Source organism: Triturus cristatus, chromosome 12 (genome assembly GCF_964204655.1).
Source record: "Triturus cristatus chromosome 12, aTriCri1.1, whole genome shotgun sequence".
NCBI classification, from domain to species: Eukaryota; Metazoa; Chordata; class Amphibia; order Caudata; family Salamandridae; genus Triturus; species Triturus cristatus.
The window spans coordinates 589,028,009-589,049,113 of NC_140595.1; the positions used below are offsets into that span (position 1 = coordinate 589,028,009).

Sequence of the window (21,105 nt, forward strand, 5' to 3'; positions counted from 1 at the left end):
AAGCTTCTCTAACGCCTTTGCATGGTGTGACTTATTATTATTTTTATATAGAAATGACTGTGTTTATAGATAAGTGTGCGTGTGTAATATGTGTATGCACTGCGTGTTTGTTTTCCGTGCTTGGCTACAAACTGTTGTTTTGTGTGCCCTTCAGCGTATGTATGTTTTTTTGTGAGTACATGTCTGTGTGCATTTGTGTAATGTATGTGCCTTTGGGTGGTGTATGACTGCTCCCTGTTTTTTGTATGCGTATGATATAATATGTGTGCTTTCTATGTAGTTTTTCAAAAGTGTGGGGCATTGTGTTTGCTTGTGTGTGTGTTTTTGTTTTTGTTCAGAAAGATGACGTACGCATTTAGTATATAAAAGTATGCAGATGCATTTGCATAAAATATTCCCGATTGTGTGAGTTTGCAATATGTGTGAGATGAGCAAGACATTGGGAAATAGAAACATCAAGGAATTGTATTTCCAGTGATTGGTTGGAATACGCCATTTTATTTTCCGTACGAATAAAGAGATGTGCGTGGTAGGTGCGGTTTTGGTTTGCTGCAGAGTTACGTGACACGCATTCACGCCAAGACACTGCATGTAGAAAGAACAGGGCGCTCGTTTCCACAGAAATGTGGACACATTCAAATGTTTACAATTCACAATTTTAACATATTATTGGCAATCAGTTGGCAAACAGATTTCGCTATTTTTAATCTGCAAAGGTCTGGAGCTCGGCCTTTGCTATACTAGCCATACATGTGGCAAACATCCACAAAAATATGTGCTATCCATAGTGGGGAAGAGACCTGTTTTATGTAGGGGTTAAAAGCCACACAGAAGACAACAATTCAAAATGTACTCCATGCTCATTCAGGAAGGCATCGCTCACAGATACCATCCCATCTCAAGAGCATATCCGAAACAAGCATTGGCATAGCCAATAGGTCTCGCCTTTGGGACCTTATAAGTGTTTAGTTATCCACCACAATATCCTTGGTGCAACAACATCAACTGTTGCATGGCTAAACACTTATAAGGTCCCAAAGGCAAGACCTATTGGCTATGCCAATGCTTGTTCACTGAGCCGCCTGCCAGCGTTTGAAAGCTTTCTCTTCCATGGCCTGAGGGAAATCCGGGTTCCCTATAATTGGTGTGAGTGGAGAAATGGGAGTGGATAACTGGTGGGAAGAAAACACCTTGTCTCAAACCCCCACAGTGGCTCACTGGGCATTGCCATTCGACTATATAGCATAACTGGGCGGCTTGGTAATATTTGGCCAGATTTGGTATACCCAGCCCACCCTTGGCAAGTGGCAAATATGCTCACTCTTTTGCCTTACGGGCCCTTTTACCCGCCCATATGAAGGCTTCCAGGGCAGCCTGTAATTTCTTCTTGTTTCAGGACTTTTTTTGGACAGGCTCGTATTTTCCTCATTTAGAAAGATTACACTTCTATGAATAATAATACAACTCTTAGTATGACAACTACACCGATATACTGCAGGAGAGGCCAGCGAGAGGCTACCATAGGATGCTAAAATTTGTGCACGAGGGATACACCACTTACATATAAAATACATGTGGGCATGGTAATACATTGTATGTGGTCTCAAAGTCGAAGTTATTTATTTCAGTAAATCAAAACCCTATTCTTTTACACAGCTAGACCAATAGAAAAAAATTACAAATACATTAAATGTAAGCAACTTCTTTCTGGCATTAGATTACATTTTGAACAATTTTCAGTTAAAAATACCATGGCTTGGCCACGATCGCCCGGGTCTGCGGCTTTGAGGTCCCTCCAGAACCACGGAGGTGCCTCCTCGACATTTGGGAGCCTACTGACCTCAACCATGCAGCACAGGCCTGGGTGACCCTAGGGATCACACTAGCTAAACGAAATATCGCACAACATTGGGGAGCGCCTGCTGCCCCTTTGCATCAATATTGGTGTCATGACTTGGACAGAGCTATAGTGGCAGAAAAAGCGGTATTCGTTCACAGAGGGTGTCCCCGAAAGTGGGTGTGGGAAAGTGGAATTCATTCAGAGGAAACATATGCGCCCCCCCGCCCGAGGAATCCGACCCTGATCTCAGTGACTAACACGCACAACCAATCACAGAGTCACAAAGACAAACTAATATCTGCGCTTACGTATTGTATGTCTACAAAGTTGAATGTAATATGCATCTGCTCCATGCACTCTCCGATGAGCTACCTTGTATAATGTAAACTCTAAAATTTGCAAACGTCGAATATTATCAGCAATGTTTTAAGTACATAACAATAATTAAAAAAAAATAAAAAATAAAAAATACCATGGCTAAAAACATAAAAAGCAGATACTTGTGTGTTGCAATATTCATTACAGTCAGCTCCAAAGCAATAGCTTTGTCTGTTTGTTTAAAGACCATTTGTTTGTATGCCTTTGTCTATTTCAAAGTGCAAGTGTGTTCGTGCAAAATCACCTTGAGACTAAAAGGTAATGAAATAATTAAATGACACAGTGCCCATCCTATTTGAGCTGTGTGAGATGCTGGCTTAGTATATGTAAGTGTAGAACCCTGCACGAATTCAGACCACCCCTATGGTGATTTTAGTGGTCTTAGACAACCTTTGAAAGCAATCTAAATAGTAGCTGTGGAGAGCAGCCTTCAGGCTCAGTCCAGAAGGAGTGTAAAGCAGCTTGTTTTACCAGTACTTAGTCTTATGGTATAGGTTAAGTGAAAAAGAATCACAGAGTGTAGTTATAAAAATATCTATTTTATTACAGACACTCACTAACACAATGTATTATCTCCTACACAGAGATATAAACACAAAATACACAATAATCAAGAAATAAAACTCGTAATTTGCACAAATACACAGTGGTCTCCAGGGACAGACCAAACCAAATACTAAAATAGTGGATACCGAACCACGACTCAAAACAGGAGTGGACCCAGAGGACGTAGAAGAGCTGGGGACCCAAAGAACCACCCAAGGTGAGTATCTAGGAACCCCACGGAGGTCGTGTCCAGCGTGGGAACACGACCGCCTGCTCAACGTTAGTCAATGGGTAAGTTGTGGTTGCAGTTTTAAAGAAAATGGACCCTTTCCAGCAGACCCTGAAGGCACCCTGTGAAAGATGGAAGGTTGGAGAGCCACCCCACACATGGATACCCCAGGAACCAGGATACCTACCCCAGGGAAGCCAGGTGCATAGGTGTCTAGTGGCGTCGGAAACCACCGTACACCACAGTGGAAGACTTCAGGAAAGGTGCTGCTGGAGAAGACGAAAGAGTCCAGTGGAATTAAAGGTGGATTCAAGATGAGCGGTACCTGCAAGCGGAGGGGACAGAGTCTATGCCACTCAGGAGTGACTAGGAGGCACAGAAGATGAGTTCCCACCGATGTCCGAGATACAGGAGAGGTTGACGGTGCCCTTTTAGTTGCAGCTGTGTGGACCAGGCGACGCTGTGGAAGATCAGGAGCCTTTCACAAGCTGTCCCACGTCGGATTTCGAGAGCTAGGGAGTCGGTGTCCGGCTGGGGCACCAACAAGCCTTGTAAACGCCAAGCAACGTAGTCGACTAAAAGGGTGCAGTGTCGGTACCAGCAAGGTCCAAGGGACTCACCAAGTGCAGGAGAATCAGAGCAGGCAGGGGAGCCCACTGATGCCAAAGAAGACCCACAAGAGGATCTGTGGGCCGAAAGCACAGGAGTCGCAAGAGGACCTCGAGCAGCTCACCAATGAAGAAGGCCCATGGTGCAGAGGAAGTGGTGAGGACGAAGATCTTAGTTGCAGGAGTTGCTTAAGGTTGGAGCTTCTTGGAGCCTGAAGATCTCTGGAGGAGAGAGCCAACAAGCCTTGACAACGGCAAGTAGACGCGGAGAACAGGGGTGCGGTTCCAACGAAAGATACTGGCCTCAAACCCGGTATGAAGACAGTGCAGGCCTCGAGGGAGTTGCAGAACCACCCCCTGTGTTGCTGAGCCTTTAGGAGTCCACGGGAGCCCAGGATCAGCAGAAAGGTCAGCTGCATTGCGGTGCCTGCAGATGCAGGGGAGCGACTCCTTCACTCCAAGGGAGATTCCTTCAGGTGTCTTGGATGTCCACGGGCCTGGTGAAGAACATGTATGGAGCACGGGCACAGACGGCGCAGAAGACCAGCAGGACGACGAGACCAGGAGCAACAGGAATATTCCCCGCTGCAGTCTCTGTTCCCAAAGCGAAGTTCAGAGTGTCCCGCCAATCGAAGTTGAAGTGGTATGTGATCTGAATCTTGTCCCACAGCGAATCGAGGGACCCACGCACAGTTAAGCCCTTAAGTACTCTTTTGGAAAGGGCTGTGACGATTCAGGGGTCCCTCCCAGAGGAGGAGCTGGACAGTGGGGAGGATACTCCCATGTCCTTTGTCCAGTTTCGCACCAAAGCGGGAGCCAATGTCTCCCTGAACTGCTTTGAACTAGAGTATGCAAGGAGGGCACCAAATGTGCCCTTCTAGCAGTCTCAGTGGCGCTAGCAAGCACCCCCACCCTGTCCCAATACACTAAACCCTGTTCTGGGAGGTGGTCAGATTCCTGTGACATGATATATTTTGTTCTGCCTTCCCCTGCTCGAGCTTGGCTCAGCAGCAGGAGAGCAGAAACGTGTCTCTGGTCAGCAGCAGCCCTAGCTTGCTGTCCAGTTCTGGAAGACTGGTACCAGGAGCACTGAGGGCCTCCCGTGCATGGTATCATACCTCCCACACCGTTTACGGTGTGGGGGTATGATTCATAAATGTTTGACACCAAACATGACAAGGTTTGTTACAGCTAGTTTAGAGAAGGTCATCGCGTAATGACAAAATGCCACTCGATCTGTTATAATGGCTGATGCACTTACAACCTGGGAGAAAGTGCTCCGAAGGTTATAAGGGTGTCCTGCTAATGCAGGGGCACCCTCACACTTAGGACCCAGCTCCCTGCCTTCAGGATTGAAAGGCCTGCCTTAGGGGTGACTTATAAGTCTTAAGTGTAGTGACCTCAGATATAGGGAAACCTATATCTGTCGTAAGTGGTGTTTGTACCAGCTTACACAGGCTGCAATGGCAGACTTGTAGTTACAATTTGAGTGGTCTCCAATGGGGAGCATAATGCATTGTGCAGCCCATAGGACACCCCTGGTGTACCTATGCCCTGTGTACCTCAGTACCATACACTAGGGACTTACAAGGGTACGCCAGTAGCCAATCTAGAGGGTACCTAGGTACTCACCATGTCCAAATAAGGAAAAAAGCACTGAGACTGGGGTCCTGATTAGCAGGATCGCAGTCAGACTAGTCAGGAAAACATGATACCAGCAAAAAGTGAGGGTGACCATGAAAGCAGATCCTACTTTCTTACAACCGGTTTCAAAGTTTTCTACTGATATGATCATGTACGGTCTTTTAAAGTGCTCTTCTAATAGATTAAAACCAGGGTACATCAAAAGGTGCAGACGTCACATTTAAATAGTTGATAGATTAAATAGTATTCATCAATCCGTTTGATGTCAATAACTGATCCGCTTTAAGAATTAGTTTTTTTATAAAAAAGCTGCTATTATTTGAGGAGTCTCCCCTTTCATGCAAAACAGCAAGGTGTGTCGACAAGTTCTGATGTCAAGTAAATTAAAAAGTATTTTCAGTGAGATCTTGTGTTCAGACAACCAGAGCATAAGATTTTGATGTCACCAGGCAGATTACGTTGCCAGACTGATCAGAAATGTTTATATGTTGTTTTCTGATTAGAGGATGAGATGCAGTTTTCCTGAGTGTCAGAGACAGTGAGGCCCACATTGACGGTGCAAGAGTAGAAAAAACCTCATAGTCAAAATGTTGCTTTGTGGAACCGTAGGAGAATACACTACAAACATTCCTGGATGTTTTTTTAATTTTGGAGAAAGGTGCCAAGCTACAGGCGCACTCAGAATGCAAAAGTTGCCCCTCACCCCACCCCCCAGCCGCTCAAAATTTGATACGATAACAAAATGCTTGCAGATGAACATCAAAAGAGACTATTACAAAAATATAAATATTAAATCATAAATGTAGTCCAACGATTCTGTATTACTTCTCTGACCTTGTCTTCAAAGTTGACATTCAGTTCATGAAAAATACATTAATTTCACGTAGATATCACAATTCAGTTTCAAAAAGAGATAACCAAGAAGTGTTTTGAGGCTATTTTTTCAAGGTACAAGGAATTAATATAAGTTAGTAAACTAGCAACAAAAAAAAGAATTACAGCTTCATCAGAAAGGCCTGATACAGTTCCTGAAGCAAAGCTCAAAAAGACACTTGATAAAAATTAAACCACTATTTTAGAGTTCCTTTGCGTTATCAGCGAAGACAAAGTTGGCTCATGATAAGGTTCCCATAATAAGAGTAATGTAGTAGAGATTGCTCACAGCGATATGGAGTTCATGCACACAGGGACAATTTGAACCTCAGCTATCTGACCTCAAGGTTTAAGTCTAAGGAGGTAAAAAACACGGGTAAAATAAAAAACATAGGTCCAAACAGGTAGTCTTAAAAGGGGTCTGCAAAGTAAGATCACATTGAGCTAGTTGTATCTGGCAGTGTTCAGATCAAAAAAGGAAACTGGTGAGCAGTGTGTTCCTCTGTAAATATATGCTTACATATGGCATTATGTCTATCCTGCTGTGCAGTCCTTACCAAACATGCATCAGTGAGTATTGCCCTGTCTGGGTAAATATATCTGCCTTAATCAGTACCGCTAGAAGTACATTTGTGTCAGTCTACACTTACTTGACTGTCCCTCCTTTTTTCTGTGTATGCACCTAGCTTATCCTGGACTCCAAATATATCACACAGGGACTTGTTACCTCCTTCTGCTGAACAGAAGAGCGTTCTCGTAGCTCCTGGACCAGTTCTTCACATTGACGGGAATGCTCCCGACTTCTAGCCAGATCTTCTTGAGTGGCCTGGAGCTCCTGGGTAAGCTGATCGATGCCTTCTTCGCATCTGTCCATCTGGGCACACTTGCTTTCGAGCTCTTGCTGCAGCACAAGCAATTCTCCCCTTAGGGTTACCATGATCTTCTCACGTTCAGCAACCTAACACCAGGAATAGAAAAAAAACCAATATTTAGACCAAACTCATGTTTCAGCTTTCAATGAAGACATTTGCCACAGTTAGCATATAAGGTTTCTGAAGGTTTGAGTACATTCGGAGGGAGGCAAGAACAAGTGTAATTTTCAGCAATACAAGGATAGAAATAAGCAAGAAAGAGAGAAACTGTGACGAGGAAAAATGCCTTTCAAGTGTTTTCTAATGGATAATCAACAGACAGCCGTTAAAAAGTAAAGTAAAATTACTTACCACATATATGTCCTCATATGGGAAAGGCATAAGGAATCTGTGGGAACCATCATATGCATCAGAACCAATGCTATCAAAGGTAAGTAACTAGCTCGTTTAATGGATATTCATTTGTGTAGATTCCTTACTTGAACTAATCCAAAGCATACCAGAGGAAGGTGGGATAAGGATATCATTCTGTCTTAAAGAAAGAAGGACGGCAAGACTGCTCTAACAAATTGAGAATAGGCATGGGTCGCTGTTTTGAGACAAAATGTTTGTGAAAAAGTGGATAGAGGACCAGGTATACCTCATAATAGAGCTCAAACTGCACAGCCACATCTCTATTGTAAAAAGCCTTAAATTGTCCAAGACGAACTTCCTCAACCAACTAACAACAACCTTTAATCAACAGGAAGATACAATGGGAAAAGGAAATAGTCTGTTTTTGAACTAATAGCCCAGTTTGATTCTTGACAGGAAATTTCTAAATTATCTTGCTTTAAGAATACAATAAGGTAAAGGACTTCAAACAGTCAGTTCAGCGAAGTCACTCTTCCTTCTTCAACGGATAAGAAAGAAAGAAAGCTGGCAACAAAATGCATTAGGAGAGCTGAAACTCCAATGCCACCTTCTATAGAAAAGAAGGCTTCCCCGGTCGAGTCACCTTGTTCTTAAGAAAAGTAGTTGAAGGAGCCAAAGCAGTAAAAGCCTGTAATCTACTTACCCTCCTAGAAAAAGTGATAGCTACCAAAAAGACACTAACCAAGAAATTAATTATAACTAAGAGATGTACATTGGCTTGAACAGAGGACCCATCAATAAAGTTAACAATACATTTTGATTCCATGCAGGAACAAGGGAAGGCCTTCAAGGGAACATATTCTATAAACCATTAAGTAACCTAGTCATTACCAGTAACCTAAACAAAGAGCCCTTCTGAGCAGAATTAAACAGGTCACAAAAACAGCCAAATCGCCCATTACCATTCCAACCTTAAGCCATTTCAGTCCCAAAATAAAACCAAATTGCAAAATATGAACAGTCTAAGCCTGTAAGGGATTACAGACTGGGCAAACACCAAGATGTGAAAACAACCCATTTGCTTGATTTAACCACACTGGTTGAAGGCACAAGCTGCTAAAAGAACATCTAAAATCTCATGAGAAAGATGAAGAGACAAGAGTGCTAGCCTCTAAAACTCCAAGCATGAATATTCAGGACATGGAGATAGGAGTGAAATATATGTCCCCTGTTTTCACTCAAAACATCTTCTCTCAGGAGGAAGAGGCTATGGAGGAGCACACCTGAGAAATAGAAGTCTGGGTACCACACTGACAGGCCCCATTTGGAGCAATTTTGGGCCTAGAGGCTGAAACTTCTGAATCACTCTTTACATTAGAGGCAATGGTCGATATTTTCCACCATCGACTAGTGAGTCCCCACAGAAAACTCGGGAGAAAAAGATAGGTGCCAAATATTGTTCTCTCTGATAGGGAAAACGTGTGCCTGAAGAACACCCCATTTTTTAAAAATCATGTGAGACTTTTTGAAATACAAAGCTAAGAATGAGTCCTATTCCAAGGGAGCATTGATTATTCAATCATGTGTGCAAAGCAGTAATATTGGAGGACAATATCGGAGTTGGCGGGCTTAGAAAGTGAAAAAAGATTTAAAGCCTCCATCCTTTTGGCCATTATGGAGTGAAATTTCTTAGCAGGATGCAAAGCTTAACACTTTTTCACAATTGAGTGAATCAGGGTATATGTCTAACTTCAACTTTTTGACAGTGTAAGAAGAGATGGCTCTTCTATAATCATCTGCGGATATGGTTCTGGTAATACCTCTTTTCAAGTAGGAGTCAGTACATGCCATTATGTCCTCTGTCTTTTTTACATGGTCACATCTTCAATGTGCAAGGAACTGGTGGAATTTTCTCTTATGCAGAAAGCATTAAAATGTAAAGATGGCTCTTTTTTGCAGATTTATATAGCGCAAACTCGACAGGAAGGTATTGGAGCGTTTTACATGAGCACCAGTTACGTTACACAGGGACAACATTTTTTGGTAGACACAGGGAAATTAAGTGATTTGCCAAAAATCACAGCATGTTGAGCCAAAGCCGAGGCTTGAACCTGGTTTCCCAGTTCCAAAGTCAGTAGCTCTAGCCGTGAGACCACATCCTGGTGTTACCTGAGCCATAAAAGGGAAGGACAAACTGTGTTCACCTAGTGTTGATACACACTGAACACCACACATTTGGGAACATGAACTTTAAATGAGGAGACCGGAGGCCTGCGATTAATTCTGGAGGAGAAGGTGGATTGGTTCATCCAAAGTTTCCAGGGTACTAGTTACACAAAAATTCTAAGACTGTTTTAAATTAAACAATTAGGCTATGTCATCTGCAGAAAATTGTGGAACTGGAGTCACTAACTCCCACTCTGGAATGTCAAAGAACTGATCAGATGAAACAGAGGAAATAAACGAACGTCATAAACTCCTCTTTGAAGTTATAAATCACAGCAAACTCAGGAGGAATAAAATGTTGGTTTGCAACCTCTGATATCAGGGAAGACTCAGTAGGCTAATATTCTGCCAATTAGTACCCATTTGATCTTTTCTTTACCAGATACCTCTTCCCCATATACTTGTCAAACGAAGAAGGGACTTCTTAAGCAGGTTCTAGTACTGGTATAGGTGGCGGTGTAACTTTGGTCTCTACTGTCTTGTTGTATACTTTATGTAGAACAGGGGCAGGGTGTGTATTCTTTGAGATGTTTGGTGCAGCTGCACTGATCTCGGTAACCAAGATTAAGACAAAGAAGTGTTAGACTGTTGAAGGAGACATACTCAAAAAGATGAGATTTGTACAAAGACCAATTCACATTCAGCTCTAGCAGTCTGATCTATTACAAGGTATTCTAACTCTGGAGCAGTTCTGAGACTGGAGCAATAGTACCCGTCTATGGTACTTTCCATACAGATAAGAGTACATAAAGTTGATCGGGTACCACTGAATCCCAAGGATTGTGAATGTGCCTTATCTCCAAGATGTACCTGCAGCTGTGCCTAAATGCCTCCCTTCTTAATTGATGGTAGAAGGTCCAGGCATGTGGAGAGGCAATCCTCTGCCCAGTACTGACAGTTGTTGCCAGTCTACTGATCCTGCTTGGTACCAAGGCTCTTCCCTAAACCTGACAGCTTCAATAGCATTGTTAGGACAAAGCATATTTTTAAAACTTGGCTACCAAGAAGGGATTACTGACTCCAGCGCAATGTTTAAAATCAATCAAAACGGAACGCATGCCAGAGATAGGAGTAAAGTTCTTTTGTTTTCTTGCAGCAATTGGAAGAGAAACCAACATCCCCCTGACCAAGAGGAGACAATTAATGAACAACCAGCACCATCTCTGATTACTGTGGAAGCAAAGCCCGGTGCGCCCTGCCTAAAAGGGTGAAAATCACAAACTGGACGGAGATGGATGGTGATGCATGGGTAGGGCAAAAGTTTCAAACTGAAGAAGGACGCTCATAGAGTGGAGCATCAATTAAAATACTTAAAGTGAAAGCATTCATGTTTGCTCCTGCCACACAACATACAGGCAATTTTCAAGTGCCAGGAAGGAAGGAGAACAGGATGTTGGGATGGAGCACGATTACACAGCAGCATACTGTCCTCTTCTTTAAATGCCAAGTGCCAAAGTGCTTCAAATTAAATTGCCTTCACCTGACTGTCAAAGGCTAGTTGACACCCACTGCTACTGCTGGCAATCTATGCACCATCACAAAGTAAAATGATTACTGTGCTTCAAACAGTATTACCCCAAAATTCTTGTCTTTAGTCAGTTTTGTAACTAAGCATACAGTAACATCTTAGTTTTAGTCTCTTACCTGCTCATTGGCATCAGCGACATCTTCGCTCAGGTTCTGCATGGTGCCCTCAAGCTCACCCACACGGTCCATGCAAGCCTGATATTTCTTCTTGTACAGGTCCAGACTGCTGTCCAAGGAGTTGCATTTGCTATCAGCAGTAACCAGGCGTTCTTCTACTTCCCATACCTTTGTCTGCAGCTGATTAACCTCTGCCTCAAGATTCTGGCGCAGTTTGTCCCGGCAAGACACCTGAAAGGTTCACAGATCATCAGAGAAAAATGCTTTGTAATAATAAGGTCATACAGGTTATTTCCTGTATTTATTACATGGTCACATCCTCACTCAAGGGATTGAAAAAAAAAAAGAGTACTTTCTACCAGTGTGAAAAACAGGGTAAGATAATGTCATATTCTTGTAACTACAGTTCTTCAGCATTGGTACCTTTTGTAGATTCACATGCTTGAATTAAGATTAACAAGGCAGTAGTCAATGATAACACGACAGTATCTGAATACTCTAAACATCGAAAACAGCCATAGACTACTTACAACTTATCCCACCTAACTGTGACCCAAACTCTGGCCTATGAGGTGTAAGGGCTCTGTGTTCCAAGTCTCCTTAGAATCAAGAGTCAGATTTTCGCAGCTTATCTGAAGGATCTAGTGGTAGGTTCATGAACAGGGAGGAGGACAAGCACATTTGAAGCTATGAAAAATACCAATGCTGAAGAACTGTAGTTACAGGTAAGTGGCTTTTTCTTATTCTTATACATTGGATCTTTCATGGATTTACATGCTTGAATTAAGATTAACAAGGCAGTAAATTACATAATGCCAAAGGCATAAGCAGAAAAGAGGCACACCCTAGTAAATTAGCTTGTATAGCACCTCTTGTTCAACTGCTGTCTGTTTTGGCTGTATATCCAACCACAAGTGCTTTCCAAAGGTACGTGTTGGAGCCCAGATTGCAGACTTGCTAATGTGTAATAATAGCACTCCTGCTAAGAGTATTGCTGTGGTCTCCACGCCTCTAGTTGAGAGAGCTTTAATTCTGCTCTTTAGGGGATAGCTAGCTTTGGCAAGACAAAAGGAAATGAAGGCTGAGATCCACTGAGCTATGCACCGTTTTAACAACAGGCAGCCCTTGTCAGAATTTCAATAAGAGTTGATCCAATTTCCTAAAGTCTTTAGGCCCTATTGATGTAAAATTTATAATGCTCTTTCTGCAGCACTGGATGACTGAGAAAAAACAAATTAGCAGATTCACTTTTTCATTTAAGTAGAATGGAATTAGAGCCTTAGGGACAAACTTTGGATTTGCAGCAAGTGTGACCTTATTTTTATGAAACTTGGGAAAAGGAGGTTTGATGGAGAAAGCCTGGATCTCACTGTCTTAATCTGCTTAAATAATGGTTAACAGAAACACTGTCTTCCATGATGGCAGGTAAAGTGGTGCCTTGGGTATTTGTTTGAATCCTGCTTAAAAGAGCACCTAGCACAGTATTATCAAGCTTACAGGCTGGAGGTGGCTAAGTGCCATTGCAAAATGGCAGCGAATTTTGTCTGGGGCCGGGTTGCTATTGAAATTCTGCTCAATTTACCCCACAGACAACATGGAAGGAAAAGTTAAATATATCAAGGTATAGTTCTCCATCATAGGTATCTTCATTGAAGTCATAACCCTTGAATATTGCATGCTGCCTGCGCGGACCCCGGAAAACCTTATTCCATATATGTAGAATATCCAGGAAAAAAGTCTATATAATGTTCATCACTGAAATACATTTTTCATTCATTTGAAGTGTAGACTGTCAGGGTTGTATTTTCTTGGAACATGCTGGTAGAGGCTGCAGGAGGCAGGAACTGTAAAGCTTACAACACTCTTCATAGGAAAAGGGGCAGTGTCAGAAAATCTTGAATGCAAGGAAAAAACAGCCTGATAGGCTAACACTAAAAAGTACAAAAGGAGTCGTGTACCTTTAAGAATCCCAGAGGGACCCAATCCCACAATGCACCGTAGGGGTAGTTTGCCTGAGAGATTCCGTTCTTTTTTATGGAAGATAAGGAAAATAATAATAATACTACAACCTGACAGCCGGGGAGGAGAGAGGGTGTTTATGACTTCAATTAAGATATCTACGATGCAGAACTACACCTACAAGTATGTAACATTTCCTTCTGCATCGTAGGATCTTCATTGATAGTCATACACCTTGAATATAATAGCAAGCTAATCTAACTCTGTATAACGGCTGTACATATATATCCTGTGAGACCGTAAAGATCGTACAAAGGGAGGCTGTCATGAGCCATCAGTAGGGTAGAATAAAAGATTTCTTAATGTCTCTTGTCCAAACTTAGAGGCAGCTAGAGTATCCGATTCTAAACAGTAATGCTTTGTGAATGATTGCAGAGAACTCGAAGTTGCTGCCTTACAAATGTCCTGAATAGGAACCTGCTTCACCCAGGCTGTGGTTGCAGCATTTCTTCTTGTTGAGTGAGCCCTAAGTTTGCCTGGTAAAGGCTTATTGGCAATTTGGTAACATAGTGTAATGCATGAAACTATCCACCTAGCTATGGATTGTTTTGAGGTTGGTAGACCTTGTCTCATGGCCCCATAATTTATGAATAGTTGGGAAGATTTTCAAATGGATTTTGATCTCTCTAGGTAAAAACGAAGGACTCTTTTGAGATCAAGGAAGAAGAGGGATTTGGAAAAAAGACAGAAAGAGTGATAGATTGATTGAGATGGAAATCTGAAACTACCTTAGGCAAAAAAGAAGGGTGTGTACGTAAAGCAACCCTATGCGGTGGAAAACAGTAAAGGGTTCTACAGAAGATAAAGCTTGCAATTCACTGAGTCTACGAACCGTGGAAATTGTAACCAAAAAGGCTGTTTTCCACGACAAGTGTTGCAGCGATGCTTTATGGATCGGTTCGAAGGGCGGACCCATTAATTTAGATAACACTATCTTCAACTCCCAAGGAGGAGGGGGTTTTCTACAAGGAGGAAAAACCTTTTCAAGGCCTTCCAGAAAGACTTTGACCACTGGGATTTTGAAAAAGAAATCGCTGCTAGGTGGACTCTTATTGAGGTCAGCTGTAGGCTAGATTTGGCTTGCTGCAGTAAATAGGGCAGTATAATATTTTCCTGTACTGTAATAGGATCGTAGTTCTTTGAACGATACCAAATGCAAAAGCTTTTCCATTTAAAAACATAACAAGCACTTGTGGAGGGGACCTTTGCTATTTTCAGACTGTTCATGTAATCTTTTTAGAAGATTTAAGTGTCCCTATTCGATGACCTGAGGAGCCATGCTGCCAAATTCAGTGACTATATCGAGGGATGGAGAATTCTGCCCTGACGTTTGTATAGAAGGTCTGATCTGAGGGGAAGACGCTTGTGTTGGATTATCGATAAGTGGAGCAGGTCTTTGTACCACCACCGAATCGGCAAGTCCGGAGCTAGGAGGATCATTGTGGTGCATGATCTCAGTAGCTTCTGTATCACCCACGGCATTAACAGGATTGGTGGAAAGGCGTAAACAAATGGAGTTGACCAGTCTATCAAAAGGGCATTGCCCAGAGTCTTCGGTTAGGGAGCCCTGGATGCAAAGTGTTGGCATTTTGAGTTTTGGGCGGTAGTGAATAAATCTAAAGTGGGAGTTCCCCATTCTTGGAAGATAGTGTCTACGACTTTGTCGTTGAGGAACCATTCGTGCTTTTTAAGGAGAAGCAGCTGAGAACATCTCTTTCCACGTTTAAAACACCTGGAATGTGAAAAGCTGTAATGGAGAGGCCTCTCCCAAGAGCACAATGCCACAGAGGTTGGGCCTGGTGAGACAACTGCTTTGACCTTGTTCCACCCGGTTTGTTGACGTGAAACATCGTGGTGGTGTTGTCTGTCTGTACCATGATGTCCTTTAATTGCAGCAATGGAAGAAACGCTTTGGAGGCCAGAAAAATACTGCTTTCAGTTCTAGGAGATTTATATGGTATTTATTTTCTTCTTTTGGGATCAAAGACCTTGTATGGATAGATCATCCATGTGGGAACCCCATCCCCAACCCCACCCGGACGGACCCACACCTGCTTCAAGGCCGCCCCGAAACGCACACACTGTCCTTTCACCTGCCAGAACTGCAGCTACACCAGCCTCAGAACCGACGAACCAATCAATCAATCAATCAATCAATTAATCAGTTAATTTGTAAAGCGCACTACTTACTCGCAAGGGTTTCAAGGCGCTGAGAGAGGGGGGGGGGGGGGGGTGCTGCTGCTACTGGTCGAAAAGCCAGGTCTTGAGTCGTCTCCTGAAGGTCAGCAGGTCTTCGGTTTGTCGTAGGTTGAGGGGGGAGGGTGTTCCAGGTCTTGGCAGCCTGGTGGGAGAAGGACCCGCCTCCGGATGTGGTTCTACGGATGCGCGGGACCGTGGCGAGGGCGTGGTCGGCGGAGGGCAGTTTCCTGTTGGGTACGTAGAAGTGGAGTCGACTGTTGAGATAGGCTGGGCCGGTTTTGTGGAGTGCCTTGTGTGCGTGGATCAGGAGCTTGAAGGAGATTCTTCTGTCGACGGGGAGCCAGTGCAGGTTCCTCAGGTGGGGGGTGATGTGGTCACGGCGCGGGACGCCGAGGATCAGGCGTGCAGAGGCTTTCTGGATTCTTTGCCGTCTGTTGATGAGCTTGGTCGGGGCTCCGGCGTAGAGGGCGTTTCCGTAGTCGAGTCTGCTGCTGACTAGGGCCTGGGTGACTGTTTTCCTCGTGTCTGTCGGGATCCATCTGTAGATCTTGCGGAGAGTTCTGCCAAGAAAGACCGCACCCACCTGCGATGCATACTACTGAACACCCGCTCCGCGCGCAGACACGCCGTCAAGCTCTGGGACCTGCGTGACACAACATCCCCGGACATCGCCTTCCTGACAGAGACCTGGTTGAACGACTCCTCCGCACCAGACATCGCCATAGCCATCCCAGACGGCTACAAGATCACCCGCAGAGACCGCACCAACGGAGTCGGAGGAGGAATCGCCATCGTCCACAAGAACACCATCAGGATCACGACGACGCGCTCAGCACTGCCGAACACATGCACTTCCAGATCCACACAGACCCCAACTCCACCCGCAGAGGCACCCTCGTCCACCGACCCCGCAGATCCCACCCCCAGTTCAGCGACTCCATCGCCGACTTCCATCAGCAGGCACGCCCTGACCTCCACCGACTACATCCTCCTCGGAGACCTGAACTTTCACCTTGAGAACAACAACGACAACAACTCCACAACCCTGATCGATAACCTCGCCAACCTCGGACTAAAGCAACTCGTCACAACGCCCATCCACTCCGCCAGCCACAGGCTCGACCCCGTCTTGTCCTCAAGCCTGCACGTGTCCGTCAGCCACACCACCAAACTCCTCTGGACCGACCACCGCTGCATCCACTTCACCTTCCAGAAACCCACCACACACCACCGCACCCAACAGATTCCCCGCCGCTGCTGGAGCAAAATCACCAAAGACCAACATGCGAACCTCGCTCTCAGTCCACCCACCAAACCCTCCAACACCGACGACGCTGCCCAGAGCCTCAGACGCTGGTTCGAAGACTGCGCCAACACCCTCGCCCCGCTGAAGAAACCCCCCCACAGAGACACCAGCAAGAGGGCCAGCTGGTTCACCCCAGAACTCCTAGCCTCCAAGCAAGCCTGCCGGAAACTAGAGAAGAAATGGCACAGCGAGCAAACTCCGGACAACCGTCCAGCACACAAGGATGCCATCCGCAACCACCACCACCTCATCAAGGCTGCCAAGAGAACCTCGTTCAAAGACCGCCTCGACAACAACGCACACAATAGCAAGGAGCTCTTAAACATCGTGAAGGCACTCTCCAACCCCAGCTCCAACACCAACGACATCCCATCGTCACAAGCCCTGTGCGACTCCCTCGCCACCTTCTTCCACCGCAAGACAGCAGACATCCACGACAGCTTCAACACCCAGACTGACCCGACAGACAGCAACACAACTGACCCTCCGCACACCATCGACCACGACCCCCTGCTAGCCTGGGCCTGCGTGAGCATCGATGACACCATCAAGACCATGAGCACAATCCACTCCGGCTCTCCATCAGATCCCTTCCCGTACCACGCCTTCAACAAAGCAAGCCGCTCCATCGCACCCCACCTGCGCAACGTCATCAATCTCTCCCTCGAGACCGCAACCTTCCCAGAGAGCTGGAAACATGTTGAGATCAACGCCCTACTGAAAAAACCCAAGGCAGACCCAAGAGACCTCAAGAACTTCCGGCCCATCTCCCTGCTCCCCTTCAGGGCCAAGGTCATAGAGAAAATCGTCAACAGACAGCTAACCCGATACCTCGATGAAAACAGAATCCTGGACCCTTCCCAGTCAGGGTTCCGCAGCAACCACAGCACCGAGACCGCCCTCATCGCCGCCACCGACAACATCAGGACCCTGTTGGACAACGGCGAGACCGCAACACTCATCCTCCTAGACCTCTCAGCCGCCTTCAACACCGTCTGCCACCGCACACTACGCGCACGCCTCCACACCGCAGGGATCCGAGAGATGGCTCTGGAATGGACCACCTCCTTCCTCTCCGGCAGAACCCAGAGCGTAAGCCTCCCCCCATTCCGGTCCGAAGCCTCCGAGATCATCTGCGGCGTAACCCAGGATTCCTCCCTCAGCCCGACTCTGTTCAACATTTACAAGGCCCCGCTCGCACACGTCGCCCGACAGCACGACCTCAACATAATCTCCTAAGCCGACGACACTCAATTGATCCTCTCCCTCACCAAGGACCCCATCACCGCCAAAGCCAACCTCCACGAAGGAATGAAGGCCGTCGCCGACTGGAAGAAGACCAGCCGTCTGAAGCTAAACTCGGACAAGACGGAGGTTCTCATCCTCGGCTCCAACCCTTCAGCCTGGGACGACTCCTAGTGGCCGACGGCACTGGGAGCAGCCCGACACCCACCGACCACGCACACTACCTGGGAATCATCCTCGACTCAACGCTCTCAATGACCAAGCAGGTCAACGCCGTCCTCTCATCCTGCTTCAACACCCTTCGCATGCCCCGCAAGATCTACAGATGGATCCCTACAGATACAAGAAAGACAGTCACCCAGGCCCTCGTCAGCAGCAGACTCGACTACGGAAACGCCCTCTACGCAGGATCCCCGCCCAAGCTCATCAAACGACTACAACGCATCCAAAACGCCTCGGCACGACTGATCCTCGAAGTACCCCGCCACGGCCACATCACCCCCCACCTGAGGGACCTGCACTGGCTCCCCGTCAGCAAGAGAATATCCTTCAAGCTCCTCATCCATGCACACAAGGCACTCAACAAGACCGGCCCAGCCTACCTCAATAGACGGCTCTTCTTCTACATCCCCAACCGCCAGCTACGCTCTGCCGACCTCTCACTCGCCACCGTCCGGCGCATCCAAAGAACAAAACACCGGCGGGAGATCCTTCTCCCACCTCGCCACAAAAGACATGGAACACCCTCCCACTGAGCCTACGACAGACCCAAGACCTGCTGACCTTCAGGAGGAAGCTCAAGACCTGGCTGTTCGATCAGTAGCGGCCTCCCACCTCCCCTAGCACCTTGAGACCCTTGAGGTGTGGTAAATAATTTAATTACCGGGACTTAATTTAATGCGGAAAATCTATAATAATAGCTCAGTAAAATAAGAGGCAGAATCCGTGGTATTAGAGGTTCGGAACGGGCTTTATTCCAAAATCGATTCGAATCGATGGACTCCATATTCCATCACCACGAAGGTTCAGGAAGTGAAGAACCAACTTTATTGACAAGTAATCATTTTTATACAATAGGCATTACAGTGAAACAGATGCAGGAGGCGTAACAGTTGATAATAAAGATAAGAACATACATGCGTAACTAAAATAGGTGTAACTGGGCGTAACTTAAAGAACGTCATTGGATATGATGTCATAAATGGGTGGTTCCACGGAAGAATTTCGTAATGTCAGTAGAAATACTTGGCAGAGATGCGCGCGCAGCAGCATGACGTGTGATTGACGTGCAACTAGGGGGTGAAGGGGACTTGACATTTAGCTCTACATGTGGAGACAGAAGTCTGGGGTTATGTCAACCTAATCCCAAATCATATCTAACATCCTATGTTTAAAGAACTGTGTTATCCAAAAAGAAAGGTCTCTTAGGATAGAATCTTATTCTATACTGACTATACTGACTGTTAGTGCGTGTACAAGCGTCTAAGTGTCTACACTAGATGCGAGGGCAGAAAATCTTCCATAGTAACAGGGCTATGAATTACTTGCATAAAGACAGAGAAGCCGGGCCTTTTGCTCGGTAGCTGAAAGAATGTTTACTTAAACTACTAGACAGGAATGCATTGGGTGAAGAGCGGAGCAGAGCAGATAATCTTGAAGGTGAAACGCAGTTTTTGGCAAGCAGACAGGTCGAGTCAGGCACCGTTAGCCGCACAGGGAGTAGGACAAAGTTCATGGATACAGATGCGAGCTCAGACTGGAGCTTTCAGAGGCAGAAGGCAGAAAAGGCTTGATGGCAGAATCAGGGCCTACTCGCCTGGACTGTAAGAAATGTGGGAAGTGAACCATATAAAGCCGGTGGCCTTTCATACTTAGGAATAGAGTATCCGGCCCATTCATGGCGGGTCTGAAAGAGGACATGTTGACGGTGGACGCACATGTGTTTGCGTCTTCATAACTGGAACTGGAGGAAACATACATGTACTTATGATCTATACATGAAACCGTTGGGGTCCAAGATAGGGGACATAACTGATCATAAAAATCCATATTTCCACATTCCCTCCTTGTCCCCTACTTGCCCTTAAGAGATATCAATCTTCATCAATCCGTTGATTTGTTCATATAACATCATTTGTTCTTCTTTCTTCTTCCGGAATCTTGAATGAAAACTTGGATGTGGGATACACGAGGTGGCACATAGACCACAAATCGCTGGTCCACATTGTAGGCATAAGCAGCAACTGAATAGTATGAGAAGGCCAATACCTAGGAAGGATAGGACCCTCCATCCAAAGGTAGATAATACACTCCAAAACCAACCGGACCAAGTCCAGGTGCCTGGATTCTGGTGTATCTGGCTTACAATCTTATGAAGGCGAGTTATGGCTTTATATACAGATGGCGAATTTTCTGGTATGAAAATGCAACAATTTGATCCGATGACCCTACAAGCTCCGCCCCTATCGGCCAGAATGACGTCAAGGACAAGACGATTTTGAAGCACAACAATCCGCATAGCAGACTGTTCTTCTGTTAAATTGCCTAAGGCGGAAATAGTTTCGTTTACTACTGCTTCAAGGGTTCTGGTTAATCTACGTATCAGCTTACTATTAGTGACTGTACCTATATAAGGAAAGAAACCTTTATTGAAATCTGTGTATTTCTCCCATGCTGTTTCAGTATAATCGACTATTGGGAGATCTCTCTGTTCTCTATTGTGTACTAAATGAGTATTTCTATGATAATCAGGAGGAGCTAGGAAAACAGGTGGCAAAAGAAATCCGATGTAACAGGTACCATCCCAATCTAGAGGCAGACGTATATATGCAGTCTGACCACATACAAAGTAGGAATGGCGAGAAGCTCTAAATGTAGACTTGCCTTGATCACTGAATTCTATTACAGTGATGCATTTACTATGGCCCATGTGTATGGAGCCATTCTTTCTTATACACAGTTCACCTTTAACTGGAAATACTGACATAGCGGGCAAAATTGGTGCAGCTTCGGATTCGACATTCAGGATCATGAGATTAAGCGTGAAATTACCTAATCCATATACTTCATTTTCTAGATCAGTTCCTGTTCTTTTGGGAAGTCCCTCCTTGTTAGGGTAACAG

At 45.3% G+C, this 21,105-nt stretch overlaps 1 protein-coding gene across 1 annotated transcript in view; it reads right to left on the reverse strand.

Moving 5' to 3' along the window:
• PMFBP1 (polyamine modulated factor 1 binding protein 1) overlaps positions 1–21,105 on the reverse strand; it is a 2,019,859-nt gene that overhangs the window by 983,174 nt on the left and 1,015,580 nt on the right. Inside the window, exons 27-28 of the mRNA XM_085636957.1 lie at positions 11,215–11,445; positions 6,846–7,076 (exon numbers count right to left, since the gene is read on the reverse strand). Coding sequence (XP_085493083.1) covers positions 6,846–7,076; positions 11,215–11,445 — 462 coding nt within the window. The remainder of the gene's footprint in view (positions 1–6,845; positions 7,077–11,214; positions 11,446–21,105) is intronic.